The following is a 22,546-nucleotide window of genomic DNA, read 5'->3' as shown; positions in this document are numbered from 1 at the left end:
TTTTGGAAATTTTGGACTGAATTGAGTGAAGCGGTTTGTCAAAGTGGCTTAACTTAACCAAATTCTTGGCAGTAGAATAAGGAATTGTGTTAGTATTACAAACACGATTGCTGTTTTACATCCAACACGATCAGCTACAACTTGAGATTAATATTCTATTACAATGCAAGCCTTACAGCATAACATATATTTTGATGGATGGATGAATAATCTCTACAACAGCAAAACAGCATCTGTGATTTTCAACAACACTTGAATCTTCAAGCTTCTACAGCTACTACACCAACACAATTATCAACTTTTGAAATGGTGGGAGTGGCAGCTTCCTACAAGTCTGGCTTGGAATGCTCAGTCTCCTCATCTGGCTAAACCACCAATTAAGACTGCAAAAAGAGCAAGGAGAAGAACCCTTCTGCTTGTTGCGAGGATGGATCGTGGTGATCCTGAGAAATTGACTCTCTGTGCCTGATCCCTGCAAAAAAACACAAGACACTGGTCAATGCAACAAGTTGATATCCGTTAACTACATGTGACCTACGATTTCTACAATTTCTTTTTTCCTTCAACTTTTAGTCTTTTAGAAATAAATATGAGAGCATTTGTATTTCTGAAAATCTTACTTTTGTAACGGTGAGAGCCGACCACAGTATATGGTGTTTTCAGGAATGGAATTCTCAGATGTGTCAATCTCGGGATTGACAACATTTAAGTATACTTCTTGGCCCAGATACCATGAGGCGAGATTGTCTATTCGAAGGTTCCAGATGCCAGCATTGTCCAAGTAAACTAAAACGGCTGTCCATCCACCAGGAAACACCTGCAAACACAGGAGCAATTTAGAATCAAATAGAAACGAATGTAACATATTGGTTTTGAGGTGTTAGGAGATAAAACCTGCGTCGTAGATCGAGCAATCCCATCCCCCTTGTTGTATGTGCTTCTGCTATTTTCGGTCCACAGACCAAAGTCCATCCTTCAAGACAAACATCACTCTTTCTTTAACAATCACATCTTCTCTGATATTTCAACGTCTCCACAAGTAGATGGATCTGATATAACTACTAACGCAACCTTACCCGACAACAAAAAATGCATAACCATCCAAGTGATAGCTCTTAACCATGGTGTCACTATTCTGAAATATGATTTCCATGAAGCCCTTGTACGTGCCGTTCATGACAGAGGTGTCAACCTTAGGATGCCTGTTCATGGGTCTTTTCGGGAAATCCAACTTGTATACCCCTGTGATGTTGTATTGCTGAGCAAGCTTCAGTGGCGTTGAAGGATGTAAGTATGATATACCATTAAGAGTAGTACGCAATCGCCCATCTATCAGCTCTGGTGGCTGGTTAACAATCACATAGACATCAGTTACTGTAATCTCGCCATATTTAAAAGATCCCTGAGGGTTCGGACGCGCAGCTCCAGCTGAGACATTCAACCTACAAAACACCATTTCCATCAGCAACGAGTAAAAATTGCAGTTTTCAATACAAGTAAACAAGGGTTACAACCATTTCTGAATCGTGCTTCATAAAAAATACCATTTTGGCCAAGACATCTTCTAGTATGAAACATAACTATACATAGTCGTTAACAACCTTATGGAACGTGCTTGGTTCATTGAGAAATATGTGTCCAACTCAATAGGAGGATCAGGGAGTGGACCTAAAGCAGGTCCTTGGGAATTAGAGTAGTGCAAGATAGCGACTCCAGTAGCTTTGACGGACGAAGATGATTTAGAAAACCTTGGACTGGCAACAATGTAGTAGTCGTTACTACCAGATTGATCCATAGTGACCAGAAATGAGAAAGATTGACCCACATGAATATCCATATTCGTATAATTCTGCTGAACTGTGTATGAACCTTCTGTCTCAACAAGAAGTAGGTTATGATTCTGTATTCTGAAATTCAAGCTGGTTGCAATGCCACTGTTATGAACACGGAAACGGTATGTTCTTCCTGATAAAGATGAAGATTTGAAAGTGGTTAGAGACAAGAGAAGAATTGAACTACGTTAGAGACATTTTGCCATTAGGCTATCATGACGAAACAAAATCAAGATTCAACAAAGAAAGGGAAATATATATATATCATGCTCTTCTAGGGATGTCTTTCAAAGATACCTGGTTCAACGTTTATAGTCCCATAAGGAATATTATCTGAAGCGAGCTTCTGAGTGTAAGGAAAAGGTCCAAATCCATTGATGACAGTGCCATCCGGAGCTCCAAAGTCAATCTTACTCTCAACATCCTTCCTCAGCTTCTGATTCCCCAAAGGTGATGTTGATAAGAAAAAAGATGTTAAAAGCAAAAGGGAGACAACAAGCAAACAAGCAAAGAAACACATTGGTTTTGTGTAAACCTTATGGCTCTTAGTGAACCAATCACTGATAAAGAGGGTAACATCTCCATCTGGCAAAGGAAAAGGAAGTGGAATGATGTCTCGATTGTTGATAATGATCCCTCCATACCCACCAGCTGCTCTCTGGAAGTTTGTAGAAGGAAAATAAAAGAAACTTCCAATCTGGTCTTTGACCTGAAACTCATAAGTCCAGTTCCAACCAGAAGGAATGGGACAGTTAGTCCCCAAAACACCATCTTGCCACGAGTTTTTCCTATGTTGGATTCCATTCCTACAATCACCACACAAATAACTTAATTACCGAACCAAAATCATAAAATTTGAGCAAGATTCAACCACCACAATACCATGTGAGAAGCAACGGCTCATCAAGATTATTCTTCACGTTAATAACAACATTCCAATTCGTAGTCACGTTGAGAACAGGGCCAGGGAATTGCCCATTTATCCCAATGACCTACACGAGATCTCAACAAAAAAAATTGGAACGAATCAATACATTGTTACCAGAATTGAAGTGTCGAATTGAAAGATGGAGAGGAGAAGAAACCTGTTGGCGAGTGCCGAGAGGAGAAGCGGTGAGGTAAGAGACGGTCCATTCGAAGAAGATGTAAGGGTCGGCGGCGAAGCAGCAGCCACTAGCCGACAATAAAACAAGCAGAGATTTGAACAGAGAAGTGCACGGCGAGTACGGTGGAGAGCAGCGCATCGGATCTCTCCCTCACTCACTTACGAACCTACGATTTGCAGTGAGTGAAAGTCGGAGAAAACATGTGCAGAGATTTGGAGATGAGAATGTGAATACAGCCCGAGGCGCCAAAAGAGCACAATACTTGCTGTTGGGTCCCACTTTCTCATAAAAGTTTCAGAGAAACTATTAAAATGCCCACGATATTTTATAAGATATTCAAATCAACCCCAGACCTTTTTTTATTTGAATCTACTACTGATCGAATGTTTTAAAATTTGTAAATATTATCTTTATTTTCATTTCGATCACAAGAACGAGATAGATCAACTCTGTTTTTTTTTTCTTTCTTTCTATTGATTCATTTCAGATGGAGATGTTAAGGCTTTAAGAGTTAATAGTCAAAATTCTTCGGACCCCAACGTTAATAAATACCCTTTATGCCTTTACTTGTAGCTCAAATTTTCTTTTGTCAAGTTGTTCATATTAAGGAATAAAATGAGCTGCTCAATTAAAGTATAAAGTAAGTTTTTTATTTATAAAAGTATAATAAACTATGTTAAAGAGCTTTGCGACTGTAGTACGTTCTTGAATTCAAGTGTGGGATCATTAAGTTATGAAGTATTGATTGAAAAGGATCTAAATCTGATTTACTCATATGTATGCCTCCAGCCTCCTTGAGAACAAACCTGTAATGGAAATATATGGAATTCATTACCCTTTTATCTACTTAGATTTTAAGCCAAAAGAACAATCACTTCCTAGAAAAGAAGACAAGAAAAAAAGTAGGATTAGGAGGGTACATGATACATCTTACAGAGAATGAAATGACTTGGACGGATGGAGATACTCTTGGAGATCTTCAAGGAACCTCCTAGAAATCCTCGTGGAAATAATGTCGAAATCGTTCGACTCTGATTTCTGTCTTTCTTTTTCCTTCTTTCTTTCTTGTCTTTCTTTTATGGCAAGATTTATTGATATATCCTTGTCCCAACCTTTAGTTATGAATAGTGACTGAATCACATGTTTATCTATCTATATAAAATCTATCGCTTGCCCAAAAAGAAAAATATCATGTTCTAATAGTTTAGTGATATATACTGTTAGTGGAAAACCTTTTTTATATTGATTTTAAAAATACTCGTTTGCATTATCTATCTTTATGGATACAAATATGTTCATTGTCCAAATTAGTCTACTCATCTAAAAGACGAATTAAAGTACATGTAGACATTAATTAAATTGCTGCATGTTACTTGATCTGAGATTTTGCATGCTTTTGTCTTATTTAGCTTGGATTATATAGCCTAGGCCCATTGACGCCTTGACGAAACTTATAACAATTGACAACTAATCAGAAATTATCTATTTTATCGTGTGTTTGCTTTTTCTAGAAACGAAATGCGAGAGCAGATAGCAATGTATTATGTATATATATGTTGGGATAGTGAAGACTCGACAAAATCGGATCAGTGTCTTTATGAGTTACTAGGATAAGACCCGCGTGTACACGCGGATTTGTGTAATAGAGATAACATTCTTTTGATTTTTACACAAAGCTCTAATATTACATCATTTATACATTGTCTTTTGGCTTGATCTACTTAAACCACGGGCAGCGACATTAGTACACAACAAGACACCAGTTTCAACCTTTATGAACTGGAAAAATGTTGAAGTCTTTTTGCTCTGATCTATCCCTCTTCGAATTTCAAGGCAATCTATTTTGATGTATCGAAAGAGTTCGGCGTGAAACTTGCTGGATTTGCACGTCGAGAAAAACACCATGATTTTCTTTTTCCCGTGAAATCTCTTCAAGAAGATAAGTAAGAAAACTAAACGCTTCGCACTTGGCACAACGAAATAACTTTGCTCCAAGTCTTCATTTCTAACCTATAGTTTCCAATTTCCACAAACATGAAAAAGACCTGTCTAGAGGAATCAAGTAAAATATAAGTAGAGAATTGTGATAATCGCTACCTCTTTTCGTCCTTCATCGACAACAATATAAACAGGTGACGAAAGTGACACCCGAGCAAGATCCTCAACCTGTGGGTTTCACCAATCCTAATTAAGCAATACTATACTCAAGAAAAAAGTGTGGGAGCTATACTGATTGCGAAACAAACCTTGGAAGTCTGTGTGGCGGTAAACAACAACGTCTGCCTTGTCTGCAGGAAAAAAAAAATGACGATTTATCATTATCAACAACACGGGGACATGAAAAGAATACTTCTCTATGATTCAAGTTAAAGACTTAAGACAACTATTGGTAAATCCCCAGTGCAAGCAGCGAGAATACCTTTGGTAGCAGCTTAATGATCATCTTCATGTCTTCTTCGAAGTTTTGTTCCAGTATCCTATCAGCCTCATCCATCACAAGAAACTGCAATTTTTTTATCAGAATAAGATGTGCATTAACTCAAAACCATGACAATAAGAATAGTACCCCAAAAATTGAAATCAGACTTCTGATTTGTACCTTCAAGTTCTTGAACACAAATCCATTTGTATTTTCAAGGTGGTCGAGAAGTCTTCCAGGGGTTGCTACTAACAAATTAACACCTTTCACAAGAATTTCAGCTTCTTTCTTTCTGTTCTCGCCGCCAATAACCTTTCCCACAGTCTGCGAATGATATAGAAGTTCTTTCGCCACTCCATATGACTGAAATATCAAAGACGTACTTGATAAGAAAGCACAAAGCATGATGTAATGCTAGATCGATAAAAATCCAAGGAAAAGTTACGGACCTGAATGGCTAGCTCTCTTGTTGGGCAAATAACGATAACACCGGTTCCGTTGCGAGGAGTAAACCGGACATGGTAGAGAAGCTCTGCAGCCGATATTAGAAAAGCTAAGGTTTTTCCAGGATAGGTCCTCCAAGTACATCTTTTCCCATCATCAATGGGGGAATTGCTTTAGCTTGTATCTGCCAAAACGATAAAGAATTTACAAGTGGGCACAATAAGAGGTTGAATGTCTTTGCTCTAGAAAAGACATTTATATTCAATTACCTGAGTCAATTACGCCGCTCGGGTTTGGGGTTAGGGTTTTCATCCGCCATTGAAGTAGAAGGTGGAAGAGGAGAATTGATCGATGGGTTTGTTGTTCTGATGTTTATCGAGGATGGAGAAAGCTGATCTTCTCAACATTTTGTGTGAAATCTTCGAAATTTCAAAGCCTCAAAATTATATTAGAGATTTTGGGGTTTATGGTTTGTTTTTGTGAAGAAAGAGAGAGATAGAAGAAAAGTTTTACGGAGTGAAATAATTATTGTCTGTGTATTTTATAAAAGTTTTAATGAGATGATGTGTCAAAAATTTAGGTGCTTAGGTGTCAAGCTGGTGAGACTTAACCCAGTCTTTATATAATAGATGAACGCAGAGATATGGACCAGGACTATAAAAGGGATATAGTCTAAGCTTTTGTCATCTCTTTCATGAAGACCAATCAATTACATCACCACTTTTTTTTTTCTATCGACTACAATTTCCAACTCAACAGAAAATCCGAACAAAACTTTCTACTCAAGAAAGCCATTCGGGAATTGTCGAGCCAAAGAATTCGAACACGCATCCTCACGATCTAGCTTGTTTGGCAAGAAAATCCGACCTAATTACATCACCACTTAGCATGTAAAGTATCCATAAACAACTGAACTTGAACACTACCTATAGTGATAACCTTTTAGTATAGTATTATCAACCTTTTAGTATAGGATCAGTGTTCTAGATCAAACTGAATTATTTCCTCAAATAAAAATATAAAAACAAAAGGGGAAAGAGAGAAAGAAACAAAACAACTGTATCGAATTAGTAATAAAGAGAGTTTTGACTAACGTTTATAAACTACTTTGGGACAAAACAATCTTTTCGAGAGATGCACATGCAGGTGAAAAGCTTAGCTGGGTTTTATTTTTCGGTTCCACTGTGTTGAAAAAGATCGTTGTTTGGATCCATTTGTCAGTGTAAAGCTAATAATGGCCTCTCTCTGTGAATGAGCAGTGGAAACCACGCGCCTCCACGTTTGGTCTTTAAGCCGAAGATAGAGAGGCTTCCCGTTTGTTATCCACGCGCTCTTTACGCGCGTGTTGGATCCTTACTCTCTCCGCATGTGACACGGTCCATTAATTTTCCAGCGTCTAGGCCCAATCATCCTTAAGGACAGACAGATCATAAATGTACCCCCCATATTCCAAGGCATATTACAGTATCCTCTGTACACGTGGTAGCGTTTGATTGGATGATTTGTTTTTCTACAGTATGAACACAGAAGCAGAGGATCACGGCTCCGTCGATTTTTCGCCCTCAATAATTTTGATCCACTCTGTTTCAAGCTGTCATCAAAATGTCTTCTTCTTATTCTCCTCCACCGTTTAAACCCTAATCTTAATTTTTCCTGATCGCGAAGCAACACAGATCCGGATTACAATTTCCATGAATTGATAGGAATATTCAAAATCTCCCTGCAGATTTTTTTTTATAAAAAAAGAAAGCGATGAATCGTGTTGCTCATTTCGCGGTTCTTCAGCTTGTTCTTATAGCCGCCGCTGCGATCTCTTTTCCAGTGGTTTTCGCCGAGAATGATTCGATATACGAGGTCCTTCGAGCACACGCGTTACCGATGGGGCTATTACCAAAAGGCGTGAAAGAATTCAGCGTTGACGTCGAGACAGGACAATTCTCGGTTTTCCTGAACCAATCCTGCAAGGCCAAGTACGAGAGCGAGCTGCATTACGAGGCCAACATTACGGGGACGATAGGTTACGGAAGCATCGGAGGTTTATCGGGGATTTCGGCTCAGGAACTCTTCCTTTGGTTTCCGGTTAAAGGGATCCGAGTGGACATACCAAACTCCGGACTTATATACTTCGATGTCGGAGTTGTTCGCAAGCAGTACTCCTTGTCTTTGTTCGAGACACCGAGGGATTGTGTTGCTGTTGAGAACGAGGCTGAGTTTCGTGGGAATAAGGTAATGGATTCTCAATCTCTTGCCTCTCCCGTTGATTCGGTGAACTTGTCACCATTGCGATAGATTCTTTGTTGTAGCTTATTTCATTCTTTAGAATTCGGAATCTTGTGGCTTTTAAAGGGTCATTTCTGCAATCTTGATTATGGGATAGTGTTGGAAATTGTCAGATTCATTGGATATGTAGGAAATGAGTAAACTTGTTAAGCCTAATGTGTATGTTTTTAATGGGTTTTGTGCAGGTTCAGTCATCTATGCTACAGTTCTATGAAGTAGATCAAAGTGTTGGGAGAAACATTGTGTAGCCAAAAGGGGCTGATGAATGTTGTAATGAAGATGTGTTACAGTATACAAGTTAGAAACTTTTAGCTGCTCATGGATTTTTGAAGACACAGACATACAGACATACACACACCTTCCATTTGAGGTCAGATGCTCCTTTCTTCCCCCAATTGCTTTTTTCACTCTGTTTGAAGTGAAAATTGAGAGAGCGCAAGTTAGATGGGAAGAACAAGTGTGGGAAGGTTTTGTTTGGAATGTCCAGATTCGTTTGTTGAAGCGATCGCAGGTGATTGAATGTTTTGTGAATTTTTTTGTTTTATGTTTTGCACTTTGGCATCTATGTCACGTCTCTCTTCTCGTTGTATCATAATACATAATATATGCATAATATACATTATCGTCCATCTGTAATCATATTTTTCCCCCAATAAGATTATTTACAGTTTGCAAAAAATTTCCATCTTCAGCAAAGAACAAATATGGATTTGCTTTTGACAGTACCCTATTGATGATGATACCAAACATTTTTAGTTTAGTTGGTTAAAAAACACTTATCTAGCAAATTCCTTTTGTTAGTTTTCGCTAGTCACAACAATGATGAGTGTATCTCTTATGAACCTTATTTGTACAACATTTGAAACTATTATGGAATTTTTTTTTTTTCATGTTTATGGAAATTTTATTTACTTTGTACATTTTGTGTTAAGAGTGGTTAACTGGAAAATACACAGTCAATTGTTGTATTCCGTAAATGAACATCTAGGACATACACATTCAATGAGGAATCAGTGACTTTTATAATTCCAATATTGTTTTTGCACCCAGAAAAGAAACGATCTACAGGAATAGTTTATAGCATCATTTATAAATTTCTGAAAAAAATAATTTCACCATGGAACATTATTTTAGTCTAAAGACGAATCAGAAGTAGAATCGTCGAGTAGACTTCCATTGTGGCTATCGGGAGATCCGGTAGGCTTAATAAGATGAAGAGGTTGTTTGAGAGTCCAGTGCATTATACTCGCCGTCAATGTCAGAATCATCTTCTGGTTCACCTGTTCATATATTTATTTACTTAATATATCAAATCTTTTGATATTGTTAAGCGATTAGATTATTTATGGGAAAAAGAGAGAGGCCTTAAAATACCTCAGTTATGTCTTCTGGGAGTAAAAATATGGAGCAACCTAGCTTCCTGGCTATGCTAATCACGTAAGTGGCATTCATCTTTTTCTCTTCATCTGTATGTATGTATTAGCAAGTGTCTCTATTAAATAATAATTCTCAAACACTTAAACAAAAGAATATTAGTTAACAGTTAATTACCAGTAACTCCGTTTGTAACAAGACTCCAGTTTACGGCTCTTGGCTGCACTGAACTCAACAGCTCCAGGAAAAATATTCCATCGGACAAGCTCTTGTCCTATCATTATCAGACATCTTTCGTTACTAACATGGATTGTGTGTATGTTAATATCTCACATCGGTTAGGAATGGGACTAATTAATGCCTTAACGAAGAAGAGCACTTACCCTGAAACTGTACATGCGGGTTTGGCTTCCGTTCTCTCTCACTTTAGCATTTGCCCACTCCAATATATCAACGTCTGTTATTTCTTTGCCGTTGGAATGGAACCTCAAGTTCTTAAGGAGTTGCAGGATGTTGTATCTCATCAATTGCCATAAGTATGCTGGAAGAGGTTTTTAAGACATCATTATACTAAAAGTTCACGATGTGTGTGATTCAAAACACATAATCATAGAATTGGGAATTTACCTAGTATGAGCTTCTTGTTTCCTTGAACAATGTCATTTCCAGCAATGTTAACCAAAGAGAACTTGAGCTGTTTCCCTAATTTCACAACCTGATTACAGTTTTCTACTTTCTTGAATGGCAATTTGATGGGAGGCTTGCTTGCTAGTTTCCAATTTACAATTCCTGGAGACACCTTGTCGAGTGTCTGCAACAATATCCACCTGTTGTCAAAACCAGAACACGGTGTTAATATGCATTCCCACACTCTATTATCAGTTCTTTTACTCAATGCTGAAATACTAACCCATCTCTGAGATCTTCAAAGACGTTGTTTATGTATACGGAACTATCAAAGCTGTTGATCCAAAACCGGAATGCTTTTTCTTCTCTTGAGATTTGAGTGTCATCGGCTAGAGTATCGAGAAAAGATATCTGTTTTGTTTTGGTTGAAAGCCCGTTCCTGCGAAAACAATAACATAGTTCTCATTTGTTAAATTTCATACTAAAATGTTCCCTAGGACATGAACTACATTTGACATTTAAGTGTTTCTTTCACCTGTGTTGGAAAATATGTGCTACAAAAGCAAGATTAAGATTCGGGGAACCTTCAATAATATCCTTCGCGGTCAAGTATCTTCTGCATCCCATTCTGTCTGCATGTTCGAGAACAAGATTTGCTCTCTCAAATGGGTTTTTAACTGCTAAATTTGATGAATTCTTGTGCTCTGGTGCGAGGACATTTAATAGATGAGTGTAAGCTTCAGCATCCTGCAGAAAACCATATCATAAGCCATATCTATTTACTATAAAAGATTCTATGGAGCATTTACTAGAAAACTTTGTATAAACCCAACCAATTGGAGAATTTATCACTTGATATTGGATACCTTTACATCAGAGGAGAAGTTTGTGACGGTTTTCTTGTATTCAGATTTTCTTAACTGAAAATTCATCCATCTCAATAAGATCTTATCAGGTGGTAAACTCATCAACTCTTCCACATCCTGTTGATCCCAAAATTTGGAACAAAGTCATTATATTTAAAGAAGATCGTCCTACAATGTTTTGTTCAACAAGACAATGAATAGTATTTACCTTGCTATCATCGACCAATTCCACCAGCTGGGGAGTTTTCTTCAAGTTTAGGTCCGCTAGCAATTGTATCTAGACAGAACAGTCACAATATTAATTACATATATTCTTAGGTAAAGCAAAGAGCAGTAGCAGCATTAGAGGCTCACCTTGATGATTTGAGAAATCACACCGAGCACAAGATGACGCTAAATCCGAGAAACAGAAGTGTTAAATCATAAACCATTACAAAAATTTCAGGAAATGTGAAGGAGACTGATAGTTACAGATTCACATACCCTTCCTTCAATGATATCTTGGGTTCCAATGTTAACCACAGTACACCCAATGGCCTTGGCAGAGTTAAGGCAAAGCGTATGATTCTCGTTTCTCTCCCATGGATTAAGCATACTCTTAGTATTAATAGCTCTTTCATCAATCGTCCCAGGAACCGCCACATTTATAAGCTTACTACATTACATCAGAGATAAAGCCAGAACATTTATCATCAAGAGAAGAAAGAAAACATTCATGAAACATAATATGTGAGAGGAAGAAAGCTTACCAAAGTAAAACACCATCTTTCGCAACTTCGAAGAGATCATTAGAGGAAGGGTTAATCGGGAGGTACTTGTTTAGGAATTCATCTCCGGAGAGGTAATTATTGATATGAGCGACATAAGAGGACTTCTCAGAATCGCTGATAGTGTGCAGCAAAGTCGTTGTAGCTGTCTTGAGAAACGCAGACGAGTTCTTCACGCCGCTTCCAATTATGGCGTTCACATGCGCTTGAAGGTTAAGATAAATCTGTAGATTTATGATTCCAACAAATAATTTTTTTAGCAATTCAATCACTATAAATATTTATCAACAGAAAGATCTGTAGAAAGTGGAAGCAGAATTTTCAGAGATCCGATCCTGAGTCCTGACCCTCAAGTAAAACTCGAAATCGACTTCATCATTCAAGTTGGGATGGAAACTTTGGATCAGAGACGTTCTTTCTTCATTGCTGAGATTCTGATCTCCGACCACCTTTGATCTCCCCATCCTTGACGCGAGGTCCGATACAGTGAGCTTCCCATTCTCCCTCCTCATGCTCGTGAACTATACACAAGTTGGAAATTTCACAGAATCAGATCGAAAATCAAATGAAAACCAAAATCGTTATGGAGATTTCTTCTGTTGCAGTGGATCGGACGTACGTACGTGAGATTTCAAACTCCGGAGCTCCACTTGCGTGAATTGGTTCTGCAGCCATGGATCCGATACCAAAATCCCGACGAAACCTGACATTTCTCTACTTTTTCGAGCCGATCAGATCGATCTCTGAAGCGAGCGTGATATCAGTTCTCTTCTAACTTCCTCTGTGACTGTGAAACGGAGAAGAAGAAGAAGAAGAAGAAGTGAACAAGTAGAGAAGCTAGCAGAGCTGGCAGTGGAAAGGAGAGAGAAAGAATTCAAAATTATGACCAAATTGCCCCCTTTGAGCTTTTTTCGTTTTAAATTTCACAATCACCTTTTATTTGTGTGGGCAAGAAACTGTGACCTGTGAGGGCCCTTCTCACTTGCGCACGGTGGGCTCCATATTGTCGTTTGGGATATTGTCGAAATTTCATTTATATCCCTTACCTCCAACAGCTCCTCGTGATGTCGTGAGGGTAAACACGGGATTATGAAGTTACGCCTAATTACTATTTGGAGGCAAATGTAACGGTCGTTTTTAATTGGTCTTATTCATCCTAAGGTGGATTTCATTTAAAAGTTCAAACTCAGTTCGTTAAATTCAAAATTTCTTGACTTCAGTATTTTTCACAGCTTTTTAGTTTCGCGCTTCAAAAAGCATAGGGTATATCACAATAAATATTCCGAAGAATGCAAAATACCATTTGTCACTAGTGTACAATAATATGCACTTCGATATCAACAACAGTCATATTGCAAGATTTCTTATGAGTCTATAGTTTTTTACATTCTTCATAATTTTCCCTATGCTTTTTGAATTCTGAAACTAAAATATGACAGTACAACTTGTTGTGTAACTTGTGTTCTTAGAATGCATATCGTTGTTATATTGATGACGGAAAGTAAAATTTCCAAATTTCCGGTTTTGCATCAATACGCAAATCTTTTTCTTTTGGATAAAATGAATCTAATTTTTGGTGTCGCAATCAAAGTATGGATTTACTGTATTCTGTATATGAGGTCTTCTGATTATGATCCATAATAGATCAACTTTCTTACAAGAGATCAGTTAGTTTTGATCAAAGCATGCTGATAAATTACTATTGAACCGTGCCAGAAGTACATGAGTTATGGTTTTGTTTGCTAAATTTGATAAGATCAGATTATCTTACGAAATATAATTTTAGGTGGTCTTATGCTACTATAACCACTAATAATTGTATATAAACCTCTGCTATAAGATAACGTGTGTGTTATACATAGGCATGGCAAAAAATATTTGATTGCAATATTGTACTATAAAGCTATACCTAAAAGAAGATTTGGAAATAAAGCATGTGCCAGACATAGTGAATGAGAAAGAAAGAGATATTTTGTAATAATTGAGCAATATTAAGCAATCCTTGCCATGCTTTATGGCTTGCTCACTTCAAGAAAATGAAATTATATTGATAAAATGTCTTACCTTGAATATCAGGGTTACACTGATTACTCTAAACATGATTTATAAATAGCCTTTCAAGTTATTAGTTGATCAAAATATTAACATCAATATCTGTTTAGAAATCTATATGGCATTATTAATATGATCACTCGACTTTTTCTTAAGTAGGCAATGAACTTAATACGAATGATAAAACACCATTATGTCATTTGGACCCCTCCATGCTTCATCCACATGGTTGCTGATCACCTTTGAAGATTTCCATAATTGAAACCTGATTTTGTGTATCAAACCAATAACCAATCCTTCATTGTCCGCGAAGTGGTTTGGTTTCAAAGTGAATAGTCTATTTCTGTTATTAGCAAGCAAAGGTCACGCAAGCCGTCTTAGCTCAGTGGTAGAGCGCGTGACTTTTAATCCCGTGGCCGTGGGTTCGATCCCCACAGACGGCGTTTTTGTTTTTCTCCGTTGGCTTTTTTTTATCACTAGTGTTTATCCTTTTTATCCTCGTCTTCTTCTTCGTACTCATCATCATTTCTTCCTTTGCTTAAACCCAGAACCTCCAAAATTTTAAATCCGAAACGAGAACAAAAAGTATGTTGCAATCTATTCATCTTCGTTTTTCCTCCTTCACATCACCTTCGAAAAGAGAACCTCTAATTCCATCGACTATTGGCGCATTTCCTTTTTCCTTTTGTTCGTTCCGTCCAAAGCAAACCCAGAAATTGAAGAGTCTAGTTCAATTTTGCGCCCCGTACGAGGTAGGAGGCGGATATTCCGATGAGGAGCTTTTCGAAAGATACGGAACACATCAAAGTAAAACCAACGTCGAGGATAAGTTAGATGCATCTGAGTATGAGGCTCTGCTTAAAGGAGGCGAACAAGTCACATCCGTTCTCGAAGAAATGATAACCCTCGTATGTATTTCTACGTTTTCATCGAGTTATGTTTCATCTGAGCTTTGCTTTTGAGTCGTTTCCCTAAGCTTGGCATTTCGTCGAACAACTTAATGGCTTTGTATTTTTCTGGGAAAATTCTTTATAGAATCGTAATTCGTTAGTTTTTGTAATTCTTGGGTCTGTAATGGCTTGACGCGTAAATATGCCCCTGATGTGTAGTTGCAAGATATGAAGATGAATGAAGCATCTGAGAATGTTGCTGTAGAATTGGCGGCACAAGGAGTTATAGGGAAAAGGGTTGATGAAATGGAGTCAGGTTTTATGATGGCCCTTGATTACATGATTCAACTTGCCGACAAAGACCAAGACGATAAGGTAACCCATTCTGCAATTTGCCTCTGAATATATACAAAGTGACCTGAGTTTGTAACTGGATAGCCTTTGCAATGTAATGTTTTCACTGGATTCTAATGCTATTGTTGTTACCTTTGCCATTCTGTTTGTTCTGTAACGTAAGATGGGGAACAAGATCAACGAAATTAACTAACTTTTGTTTTAAGTTCAGAGGAAGTCCTTACTAGAGGTCGTCAAGGAGACTGTCTTATCACATCTCACCAAAAAATGCCCTGCTCATGTGAGTAATATTTACATCAGTTTCTTCTTACTATCATAGCTTTCCACTAGCTTCTTTCATGTTTTAGATTTTACTTAAGCGTTGCTATTTGTTTAGGTCCAAGTGATTGGTTTACTATGTAGAACCCCTAAAAAGGAAAGTAGACAAGAGCTCTTGCGGAGGGTAGCCGCAGGTGGTGGGGCTTTTGAAAGTAAGGACGGTACTAAACTTCATTTACCCGGAGCAAATCTGAATGACATAGCTAATCAAGCTGATGACTTGCTAGAGGTATTGTGTTTGCCTGTTTGGTTAGGTTATGTATTCGTATTAGAGGTACCTTATCTCCGAATGTGAACAAGACTAAGAAAAAAGTTGCAGACTATGGAAACGAGGCCAGCTGTTCCGGATCGAAAACTACTAGCGAGGCTTGTATTGATCAGAGAGGAAGCGCGAAACATGATGGGAGGAGGTATACTTGATGAGAGAAATGACCGAGGTTTCACTACACTGCCTGAATCAGAGGTATCTGTGACGTTTATTATGTCCATTATGCCGCCGTCTTTATGAACATAATTTAAACATTGAAATACAATGACTTGTTGCATGAACGTCGAACAGGTGAATTTCTTAACCAAATTGGTAGCTCTCAAACCTGGAAAGACAGTCCAGCAAATGATCAAGAATGTAATGCAAGGGAGAGATGAAGGTGCAGATGATCTTAGCAATGAAGAGGATGCTTCTTCTACCCAAGGAAGAAGACAGAGTGGATTAAATGGAAGGGTAAGTATGATCAGCAACTAACACAATTTCTGTTAAAAGAGAAGACTTTATTTTTTGTAATGTAGGCACTGGACCAAATACAAAGTCTTTGTTTCTAACTTGCCCTACTTGATGCGATCCAGGGAAGCGTTACAGGAAGAAAACCATTACCAGTAAGGCCAGGAATGTTTCTAGAGACTGTCACAAAGGTATATTTTAACAGATCAGCTTGTCCAACAAATTGATAGGAATAGAATATTGACCATTTTGTGTGATGTTTTTAATCCAATCTTGATAGGTACTAGGAAGTATATACTCGGGTAATGTCTCTGGTATCACGGCTCAACATCTTGAATGGGTGAGTTGCTACATTTAATATCACCAAACTTTTATAGACAAGGTCTCTTTTCTTTGCATTCATTAAGCTTCTATTTGTGTTTTTCCTCCCTGTGGCATAGGTTCACCAGAAGACGCTCCAAGTTCTTGAAGAAATCGCGTATTAGTATCTTCCTTGTTACAAGCAAGAGAAGGTTTGCACTTAGATAATTATGTCCTTAAAAATGTTGTGTAGACTAGTATATAATGCATCTCCTTCATTTAGTTATACATCAGCCCAACATTCATAAACTATACTTATCAACAACAAAAAGTATTCATACTCTTAGCACATCCATTAAATTTCAAACTTTGGTTGGTATAATTTGAAGTCGAGGTCTATTCAACCAGAGCGTACAACATATCTTTAACAAATTTGGAACGGATGGGAGAAATTGTAACTTGTCCTATGTGCCGTTGGTTGAATAAGGATACCAAACTAACTAATTTGATTCCATGTGTACAAAGATTCTCTTATTTCCTATATAAGATAAAATAAAATAAAAAGCCAAGAATATATGCATCTGAACTTTATTTATTTATTCAAATGCTTGTTCTTCGGTTTTTAATTTAATATTATAATTTTTAACTTTTCAAACGGACGTGACAGAGAGCTCTACAGGGTAGGAAGGACGTAGTAAATGAAAGGATTGTAGGGGCATGCACTCGTAAATAAACGGAAAAGCAAGGGTAATCCCCGGACGTGAGGGCAATTGTTATATCCTTTTGAATCCTCGTCAGGTTACAAAACGATTCCGCTTCTCCGCTTCCAAAATAAATATCCACCACAGTCTCTAGATTGTTCTTCACACGCCATTTCCATTTCTTTTTCACCCTTTGCTAAACGAATCTCTCTCATTTGCTCTTTTGCTATCTCCTTCTTTAGGTTTTTCTCTACCTTTCTCTGTTTAACGATGACTCAGGAAGAAGTTGCTGCTACTAACGGCGCTGCGGCGGAGAAGTCTGTTGTCTTCACGGCGTACAAGCCCCAGCTGATCGTGGAGGCTCAGAAGGTCGGCGATGCCGTTGCTTTCTACAAGTCCGTCTTCGGTGCTGTCGAGACCGGACATTCTCTCTACCCTAAGCGTAAGGCTGACCAGGAGATCCCTCACCTTCTCTCTGCTGAGCTCAAGCTCGCTGGTGCTACCATCGTTGTCAGCGACGTCTCCCTTAACTCTGGTTCTGCGTAAGCTCTCTCTCTCTCTCGATATTTGGCGTCTGGATCTTCGTGTTTTCTCGCTTTTTTAGGTTTTTTTTGTTTTATCGTTTGATTTCGTTCTAGATCTGGATTTTAACTTGTGAAATGAGAGAGTATCTGAGAGTATTTACAATGATTTTTCTGCTTCTATGAACACCATTTGTTGTCACTACATGTTTATTTTGCGGATTTTGAGAAGAATATTGAGTTGGTTTTATTTTCGTTTGATCAGTGCGAAGACTGGGACTGTGTCTGCAATCCTCGAAACGGATGACGTTGAAGCTGCTGTTACGAAAGCCGTTGCCGCCGGAGCTGTGAAAGTGGAGGACGTATCGGAGGTTGAAGCTGACGGTGGAGTCAAGGGGAAAGTGACAGATCCCTTTGGTTTCACCTGGATCTTCTCTTCTCCGGCGAAGAAGACCGATAACGACGCTAATAAAGAGGCCTAACTGTCGTCGGATCTGATTTTTCGTCGGTTTCTGGACAAAATTCCTACTATCCTATTTTCCCTTTCGGCTTTTATTTTGTCTTTTGTCAAATCCGGTATGTCAGTAAACCGGATCGATTAGCTAATGACTTGTTCAGTTTAATTTCACCCTTTTGACGATGACTTTGGTGAAAGTAAATCAAATATCTCGGATATTATGCTTCGTTGATTTCGCTTCTCTTAAAACTATTTTCCGTCGTCGTATGATTCGTCGTATAATTCGTAAATCCGTATCTGTTGTCGATGTGTTTTCTTTGTCGTTTTGCTTGATTCGTAATTACTCCATTTGGGATATAATCGTTCATTCTAGAATGAAATGAATGGTTTAGATAAAGGTAATTAAGAATAAACAAATAATTTGATTTGGGGTTAGTGGGTTAAGTATTTAATATTGTGTCGGGGCTAGTGAAACCATCAGCCCCTAGGTTTGTGTTCTCTTTGTCATGTCGCTAGCTGGTTCTATTTTCGAAATTGCCATTATGTGGTCTAACACAATTCTAGTATGGGTTGTTTTGGGCCTTGTGAAAATTTAATTGGTTTATTTTATTTTTGACCATCGTTTTGGGTGTTCCCCATAAAAACGCCTTTGAGCAGAAATCACGATTATACCAAACGCAAAAAGATGTTATAAATAGTTGATAACTAATAAAAATAAAAACAAGGGAAACAAACGATATCGGAACAAAAATAAAGGCTTTAACAAGTTGGGGCGTTGGCTAGGCCACATATGGTGGGGAGTCCAACAGCTAGCTCGGGGTCAATGCCAAAAGAGCCGAGCCATGGAGAGTGCTTGTAGCCACAAAGACAGTTGAGGTCAGCGTGTTTCAGAGCGTCGCAGCAAAGCTGTGATGGGCTCGTTGGACTCTCCTTGGTCACCGCTGGTTTGCACTCGTTCAACTCTGTCTCGGTCATGCCACAGAGGTCAATAGCCACTGAGCTCTCCATTGAAATGGCCATCACCACCACTATCATCACCATGAAAGACGCCTTCTTGCTCGCCATTTTATCCTCTTCTTTTCCTTTTTTTTGTGTATTTGTTTGTATATATGTTGTTGTGGTGTCAAAGTGAATGTGCATGAGAAGATGTATATATAATAAGCTTTGAAGAAACCCGTGAACCAGATTGGGATTATTCCATCAGTCACGGGATTACTTCACTTTTGGGATTCTTATGGTACGCTTTTTTATTTTTATTTTTATTTTTATTTTTATTTTTTTTATCAATCATCCATTACACAATCTCCAGCCCACAAGTCTTAAGTCTTAACATAAGTAATTAGCATTGCTAAAATAGCGGGCCTGAGTTGAGCCCAAGTAGGACTTGTGTTTTTCTTGGGGCTATGTCAAACTCTCGGGACTTTTTGTAGAATCCGTTTATAATTGAAAGATCATCGATAAATGAAAACAATACGTGTGGCTACTTTATGTCCGAAAAAGAAAAGGCAAAAATTTGTTAGCTAGCATTTATAACTCTGTTAGTGGTAGCTAGTAACTTTTTTTTAATTGTCAACAACAGTTAGCTACAAAAGAAGTAAGAACATCAGTTAGAATAGAAATACAATAGGACAAAATAGAGAATATATCATGTTAGCTCTCTCCTTGGTCTTTACCCATCGACTCCAGACTTTTGAAATAAAAGAAGCGTAAAAAGTTTACTGCACATTTCAGACTTGCTTACAAATGTTTAAGGAAAAAAAAAAGAAATAAAATATGAAGTTGCAAAAAATAGCATTTGACCATGGTCCTTAGAGGCTCGTAGACGTTTAGACTTTCCCTTCATTCTCTGTGTTGAGAGAATCCAGATCTCTAGATTCTCAATTTCCTTTTTCTCTACTATTTTTTAAATGATACTATTCTTTTAAAATTGTTTTTTTTTTTGTTGTTGGGTGTAGAATTTCAGTTCCTGTAGTTTGTTCCACGACGATTCTTTGGTCTACGAATTGTTTTCTTCGTTCGTTGGTAAATACATGGTTTCGTAGCTTTAAATGTATAGATTAGCAACGACCTCCATTGTGACGTCAACCACGCCTATGTCGCGCATGCAGATCACTATATCACCCAACTCTACAAGCGAAGAAATATTTGTGAGCATTATGAAAAGCAAATTATTCCTATGCCAAAAAATGCTAAAAACAAACACAACAAATGACCAAGATTTATCTGGAGAAAAATATGACCAATTTTAGAGGTATCCGAGCCAATTGCAGAAAAGAGAAAAAGTCAGAAAATCAAATATATCGTTCATAGATTTGATGTAACAACGAGATTTTCGCGACTTTGTTTTCTCATGTTTTTCATGTTTTTTTTTTTTGTTTTTCTTCGTAGTCTTTTGTGATGTTATTATTTATCATGACATTTTTTGTTGTTGACAACAATTATTTATCATGTTTTATACGTCAAGCAGCTAAGGGTTAATGTTAGTATTAGACTATGAGTATTTGAGTCCTAGTTGTGTCGATGATTTATATTAGTATTATATTTCATTGTAGATTTTGTATTTACAATGTGTTTCGTTATTAGGATTAGTCTGATAGCTATATACATAGATTTTAGGTTGCATAGAGAAGCACAGTAGTATTGTCATATTGTGTGTTGACCACAAGGTCAACAACTAAAACTTGTGACCTCTAGCCACAACCTAACACTATCGAGATGTAGCATTGTCCATTTTAGAGAATTACATATCTAAATTAACCAAATGCTTCCGGGTTTCTTAAAACTACCGAAATAAGAATTAGGAGCTTGAAATTTTCTTAGAGTTTAGATTCTGTTTTCCATTTATAGAAACTAGAGTTTAAAAATTTGAGAAACCGGTTTAATATGAAAATCACATGTTCCTTGACGAATGGAGAATTGAAACGTAGACAGAACGACTTGCCCCACGACCAATTCAGAGGAGCGCAAATTAAGTGCTATATAAACCGAGTTGAGAATTTTGTTTCTCTTTCACAAAATGTTTCGTTTTACATGCTTAATGCAAAACATTAATAAATTTTACTTTGTACAGGCACTTTGGCAATAAGAAAGAGAAATTAGTAGAGTCTTACTTGAAAGGTGAATTTGTCATTTTGAAATAATTGATGCATAAATGTAGGAGAAAGATGGAATTGACTGCAAAAGAACACAAAACCGGTGGGTTAATGATAGAAACATAGAAAGGACTAATGATAGAAATTCTACCAAACATAAATAGACTTAAAGAGTGCTATAGAGTAGGCGAAGCAAAATAAACAACAGGCTGAAGACCCAAACAACACGATATCTTAAAATAATTACTAGTTTCAGATGTCTATGTCCCAAATTCTAACTACGTGTTATGGGTTTCAAATTGCAATATTGTATCCCATTTAGTTTATTTTGTGAAATAGTTCAACACAAACTACGGAAGACATTTTGATAAAGCCATTCAAAAACATTGTGAAAAAAATTAGTAGCTTTTAAAGTGAATAATTATTTATATTGTTTTGATTAATTCCCGATTCTATAAACTGTTAGATGGTTTTCTCTGATAATTTTTTCTAATGATGTTACAGTTACAAATGATTAAAAAAATACATATAATGGAAATCGTTACCAGTATAATGTATAATTTTTCGGGTTTTTTTCCCCTTTACCAGTCTCTCAACAGCTTTCATTTTCAAACTATATAGAATAAAGTAAAGAACAAAAAAAAAAATCCACGTTATCGACTGACGTATCTCATGGTGCCTGTATATAAATTACGTTCATTTAAGAGCGTACCGTTATTATTATGTAACGCAGAAACACAAAGCGTACCGTTCAGTTAAGGACTAGTGGACCAATTACAAGTAAAACGCCTCTCAGAAGTCAGAACTGATCCCACAAAAACTTAACCGACTGTCTTTCCATGCAAAATGTTCATCCATTTTCTTTCTGAATCTTTGGTGTTTAGCTTTTCAAGTCCACAATATTTTTTTGGCAAATTCGGGAAATAGGAACTGATAAAAACTCGTGGGGGAAAACAAGATAATTTAATTATAGTAAAATTGGTTAATGAATGATGACTTTTTATATAATAACAACATAAAAGTCGTCAATGAATATTATTAGAATTAATATCCATTTAAATGAATTTATACCAGATTTTCTCTACTATTATTAGCTTCACTAACCCATAAATTAGTTACATCAATGAAAAGCCATTCCGTTGATACATGTTTTTTTAACTGCTTTCTCAATTTCAAAAGGCTGCAATGAGCAGTTGCAATTAATTATGCTAGTATGAACAGTTTCAGTAATGTTGACCTAACCCCACCTGTCCCTCCTTTCATATAAAACTATCGATTAAAAAATATATTTGAAAAAATTACAGACATATTTATTGTAAAGAAGGAATTTTATAAGGAAAAAGGGGGAGAAATTGACAAAAGATAATAAATGGGATTGCTTGGAATCGTGGCAATGTTGGTTGCACACTGCACATAGCACAAAGTTTC

The 22,546-nt window shown here is 37.2% G+C and overlaps 7 protein-coding genes and 1 non-coding gene across 11 annotated transcripts; 4 read left to right on the top strand and 4 right to left on the bottom strand.

The window, feature by feature from the left end:
* Positions 1–127: 127 nt before the first annotated feature.
* On the bottom strand, positions 128–3,098 carry LOC18011678 (monocopper oxidase-like protein SKU5). 2 transcript variants are annotated; one of them, XM_006395120.2, is made up of 9 exons: positions 2,918–3,098; positions 2,715–2,824; positions 2,368–2,638; positions 2,130–2,268; positions 1,602–1,965; positions 1,077–1,442; positions 895–973; positions 621–817; positions 128–472 (listed from the first exon to the last, which is right to left on the bottom strand). In XM_006395120.2, the coding sequence occupies exons 1-9, from the start codon at positions 3,074–3,076 to the stop codon at positions 358–360; spliced, it is 1,800 nt and encodes a 599-aa protein (XP_006395182.1). In that variant the 5' UTR covers positions 3,077–3,098; the 3' UTR covers positions 128–357. The 2 variants fall into 2 exon arrangements, with proteins under 2 accessions (XP_006395182.1, XP_024007323.1); XM_024151555.1 differs by having other exon boundaries at positions 2,130–2,638.
* A 1,529-nt stretch (positions 3,099–4,627) lies between these two features.
* LOC18011677 (DEAD-box ATP-dependent RNA helicase 27) lies at positions 4,628–6,120 on the bottom strand. Its single transcript, XM_024151081.1, has 7 exons — positions 6,084–6,120; positions 5,807–5,889; positions 5,538–5,720; positions 5,358–5,441; positions 5,185–5,226; positions 5,036–5,104; positions 4,628–4,948 (listed from the first exon to the last, which is right to left on the bottom strand). Exons 1-7 carry the CDS (start codon positions 6,118–6,120, stop codon positions 4,628–4,630), a joined length of 819 nt encoding a protein of 272 aa, XP_024006849.1.
* A 1,286-nt stretch (positions 6,121–7,406) lies between these two features.
* Positions 7,407–8,760, top strand: LOC18012817. Its single transcript, XM_006395118.2, has 2 exons — positions 7,407–8,027; positions 8,267–8,760. The coding sequence occupies exons 1-2, from the start codon at positions 7,554–7,556 to the stop codon at positions 8,327–8,329; spliced, it is 537 nt and encodes a 178-aa protein (XP_006395180.1). The 5' UTR covers positions 7,407–7,553; the 3' UTR covers positions 8,330–8,760.
* Positions 8,761–9,084: 324 nt separating this feature from the next.
* Positions 9,085–12,591, bottom strand: LOC18012816 (fimbrin-2). Its single transcript, XM_006395117.2, has 14 exons — positions 12,339–12,591; positions 12,063–12,236; positions 11,698–11,939; positions 11,432–11,603; positions 11,303–11,341; positions 11,157–11,225; positions 10,949–11,065; positions 10,618–10,829; positions 10,366–10,521; positions 10,083–10,282; positions 9,839–9,996; positions 9,633–9,729; positions 9,456–9,547; positions 9,085–9,361 (listed from the first exon to the last, which is right to left on the bottom strand). Exons 1-14 carry the CDS (start codon positions 12,423–12,425, stop codon positions 9,212–9,214), a joined length of 1,965 nt encoding a protein of 654 aa, XP_006395179.1. The 5' UTR covers positions 12,426–12,591; the 3' UTR covers positions 9,085–9,211.
* Positions 12,592–14,138: 1,547 nt separating this feature from the next.
* TRNAK-UUU lies at positions 14,139–14,210 on the top strand. Its single transcript has one exon. It is a non-coding gene; the product is annotated as a tRNA-Lys (tRNA).
* An 88-nt stretch (positions 14,211–14,298) lies between these two features.
* LOC18011533 (protein PEP-RELATED DEVELOPMENT ARRESTED 1, chloroplastic) lies at positions 14,299–17,094 on the top strand. 3 transcript variants are annotated; one of them, XM_024151740.1, is made up of 10 exons: positions 14,299–14,675; positions 14,877–15,032; positions 15,223–15,291; positions 15,388–15,558; positions 15,643–15,792; positions 15,889–16,050; positions 16,173–16,238; positions 16,328–16,387; positions 16,488–16,559; positions 17,015–17,094. In XM_024151740.1, exons 1-9 carry the CDS (start codon positions 14,355–14,357, stop codon positions 16,530–16,532), a joined length of 1,200 nt encoding a protein of 399 aa, XP_024007508.1. In that variant the 5' UTR covers positions 14,299–14,354; the 3' UTR covers positions 16,533–16,559; positions 17,015–17,094. The 3 variants fall into 3 exon arrangements, with proteins under 3 accessions (XP_024007508.1, XP_006395176.1, XP_024007507.1); XM_006395114.2 differs by lacking the exon at positions 17,015–17,094 and having other exon boundaries at positions 15,649–15,792; positions 16,488–16,740; XM_024151739.1 differs by lacking the exon at positions 17,015–17,094 and having other exon boundaries at positions 16,488–16,740.
* Positions 17,095–17,131: 37 nt separating this feature from the next.
* LOC18011532 (uncharacterized protein At5g48480) lies at positions 17,132–18,258 on the top strand. Its single transcript, XM_024151741.1, has 2 exons — positions 17,132–17,590; positions 17,835–18,258. The coding sequence occupies exons 1-2, from the start codon at positions 17,319–17,321 to the stop codon at positions 18,049–18,051; spliced, it is 489 nt and encodes a 162-aa protein (XP_024007509.1). The 5' UTR covers positions 17,132–17,318; the 3' UTR covers positions 18,052–18,258.
* Positions 18,259–18,695: 437 nt separating this feature from the next.
* On the bottom strand, positions 18,696–19,145 carry LOC18012447 (putative lipid-transfer protein DIR1). Its single transcript, XM_006395112.2, has one exon. It carries the CDS (start codon positions 19,089–19,091, stop codon positions 18,786–18,788), a length of 306 nt encoding a protein of 101 aa, XP_006395174.2. The 5' UTR covers positions 19,092–19,145; the 3' UTR covers positions 18,696–18,785.
* Positions 19,146–22,546: the final 3,401 nt, after the last annotated feature.

This window comes from Eutrema salsugineum, unplaced genomic scaffold, assembly GCF_000478725.1.
Source record: "Eutrema salsugineum unplaced genomic scaffold, Eutsalg1_0 scaffold_6, whole genome shotgun sequence".
NCBI lineage: Eukaryota > Viridiplantae > Streptophyta > Magnoliopsida > Brassicales > Brassicaceae > Eutrema > Eutrema salsugineum.
The sequence above is the reverse complement of the archived record's forward strand: the minus strand, read 5'-3'. Positions and strand labels throughout refer to the sequence as shown.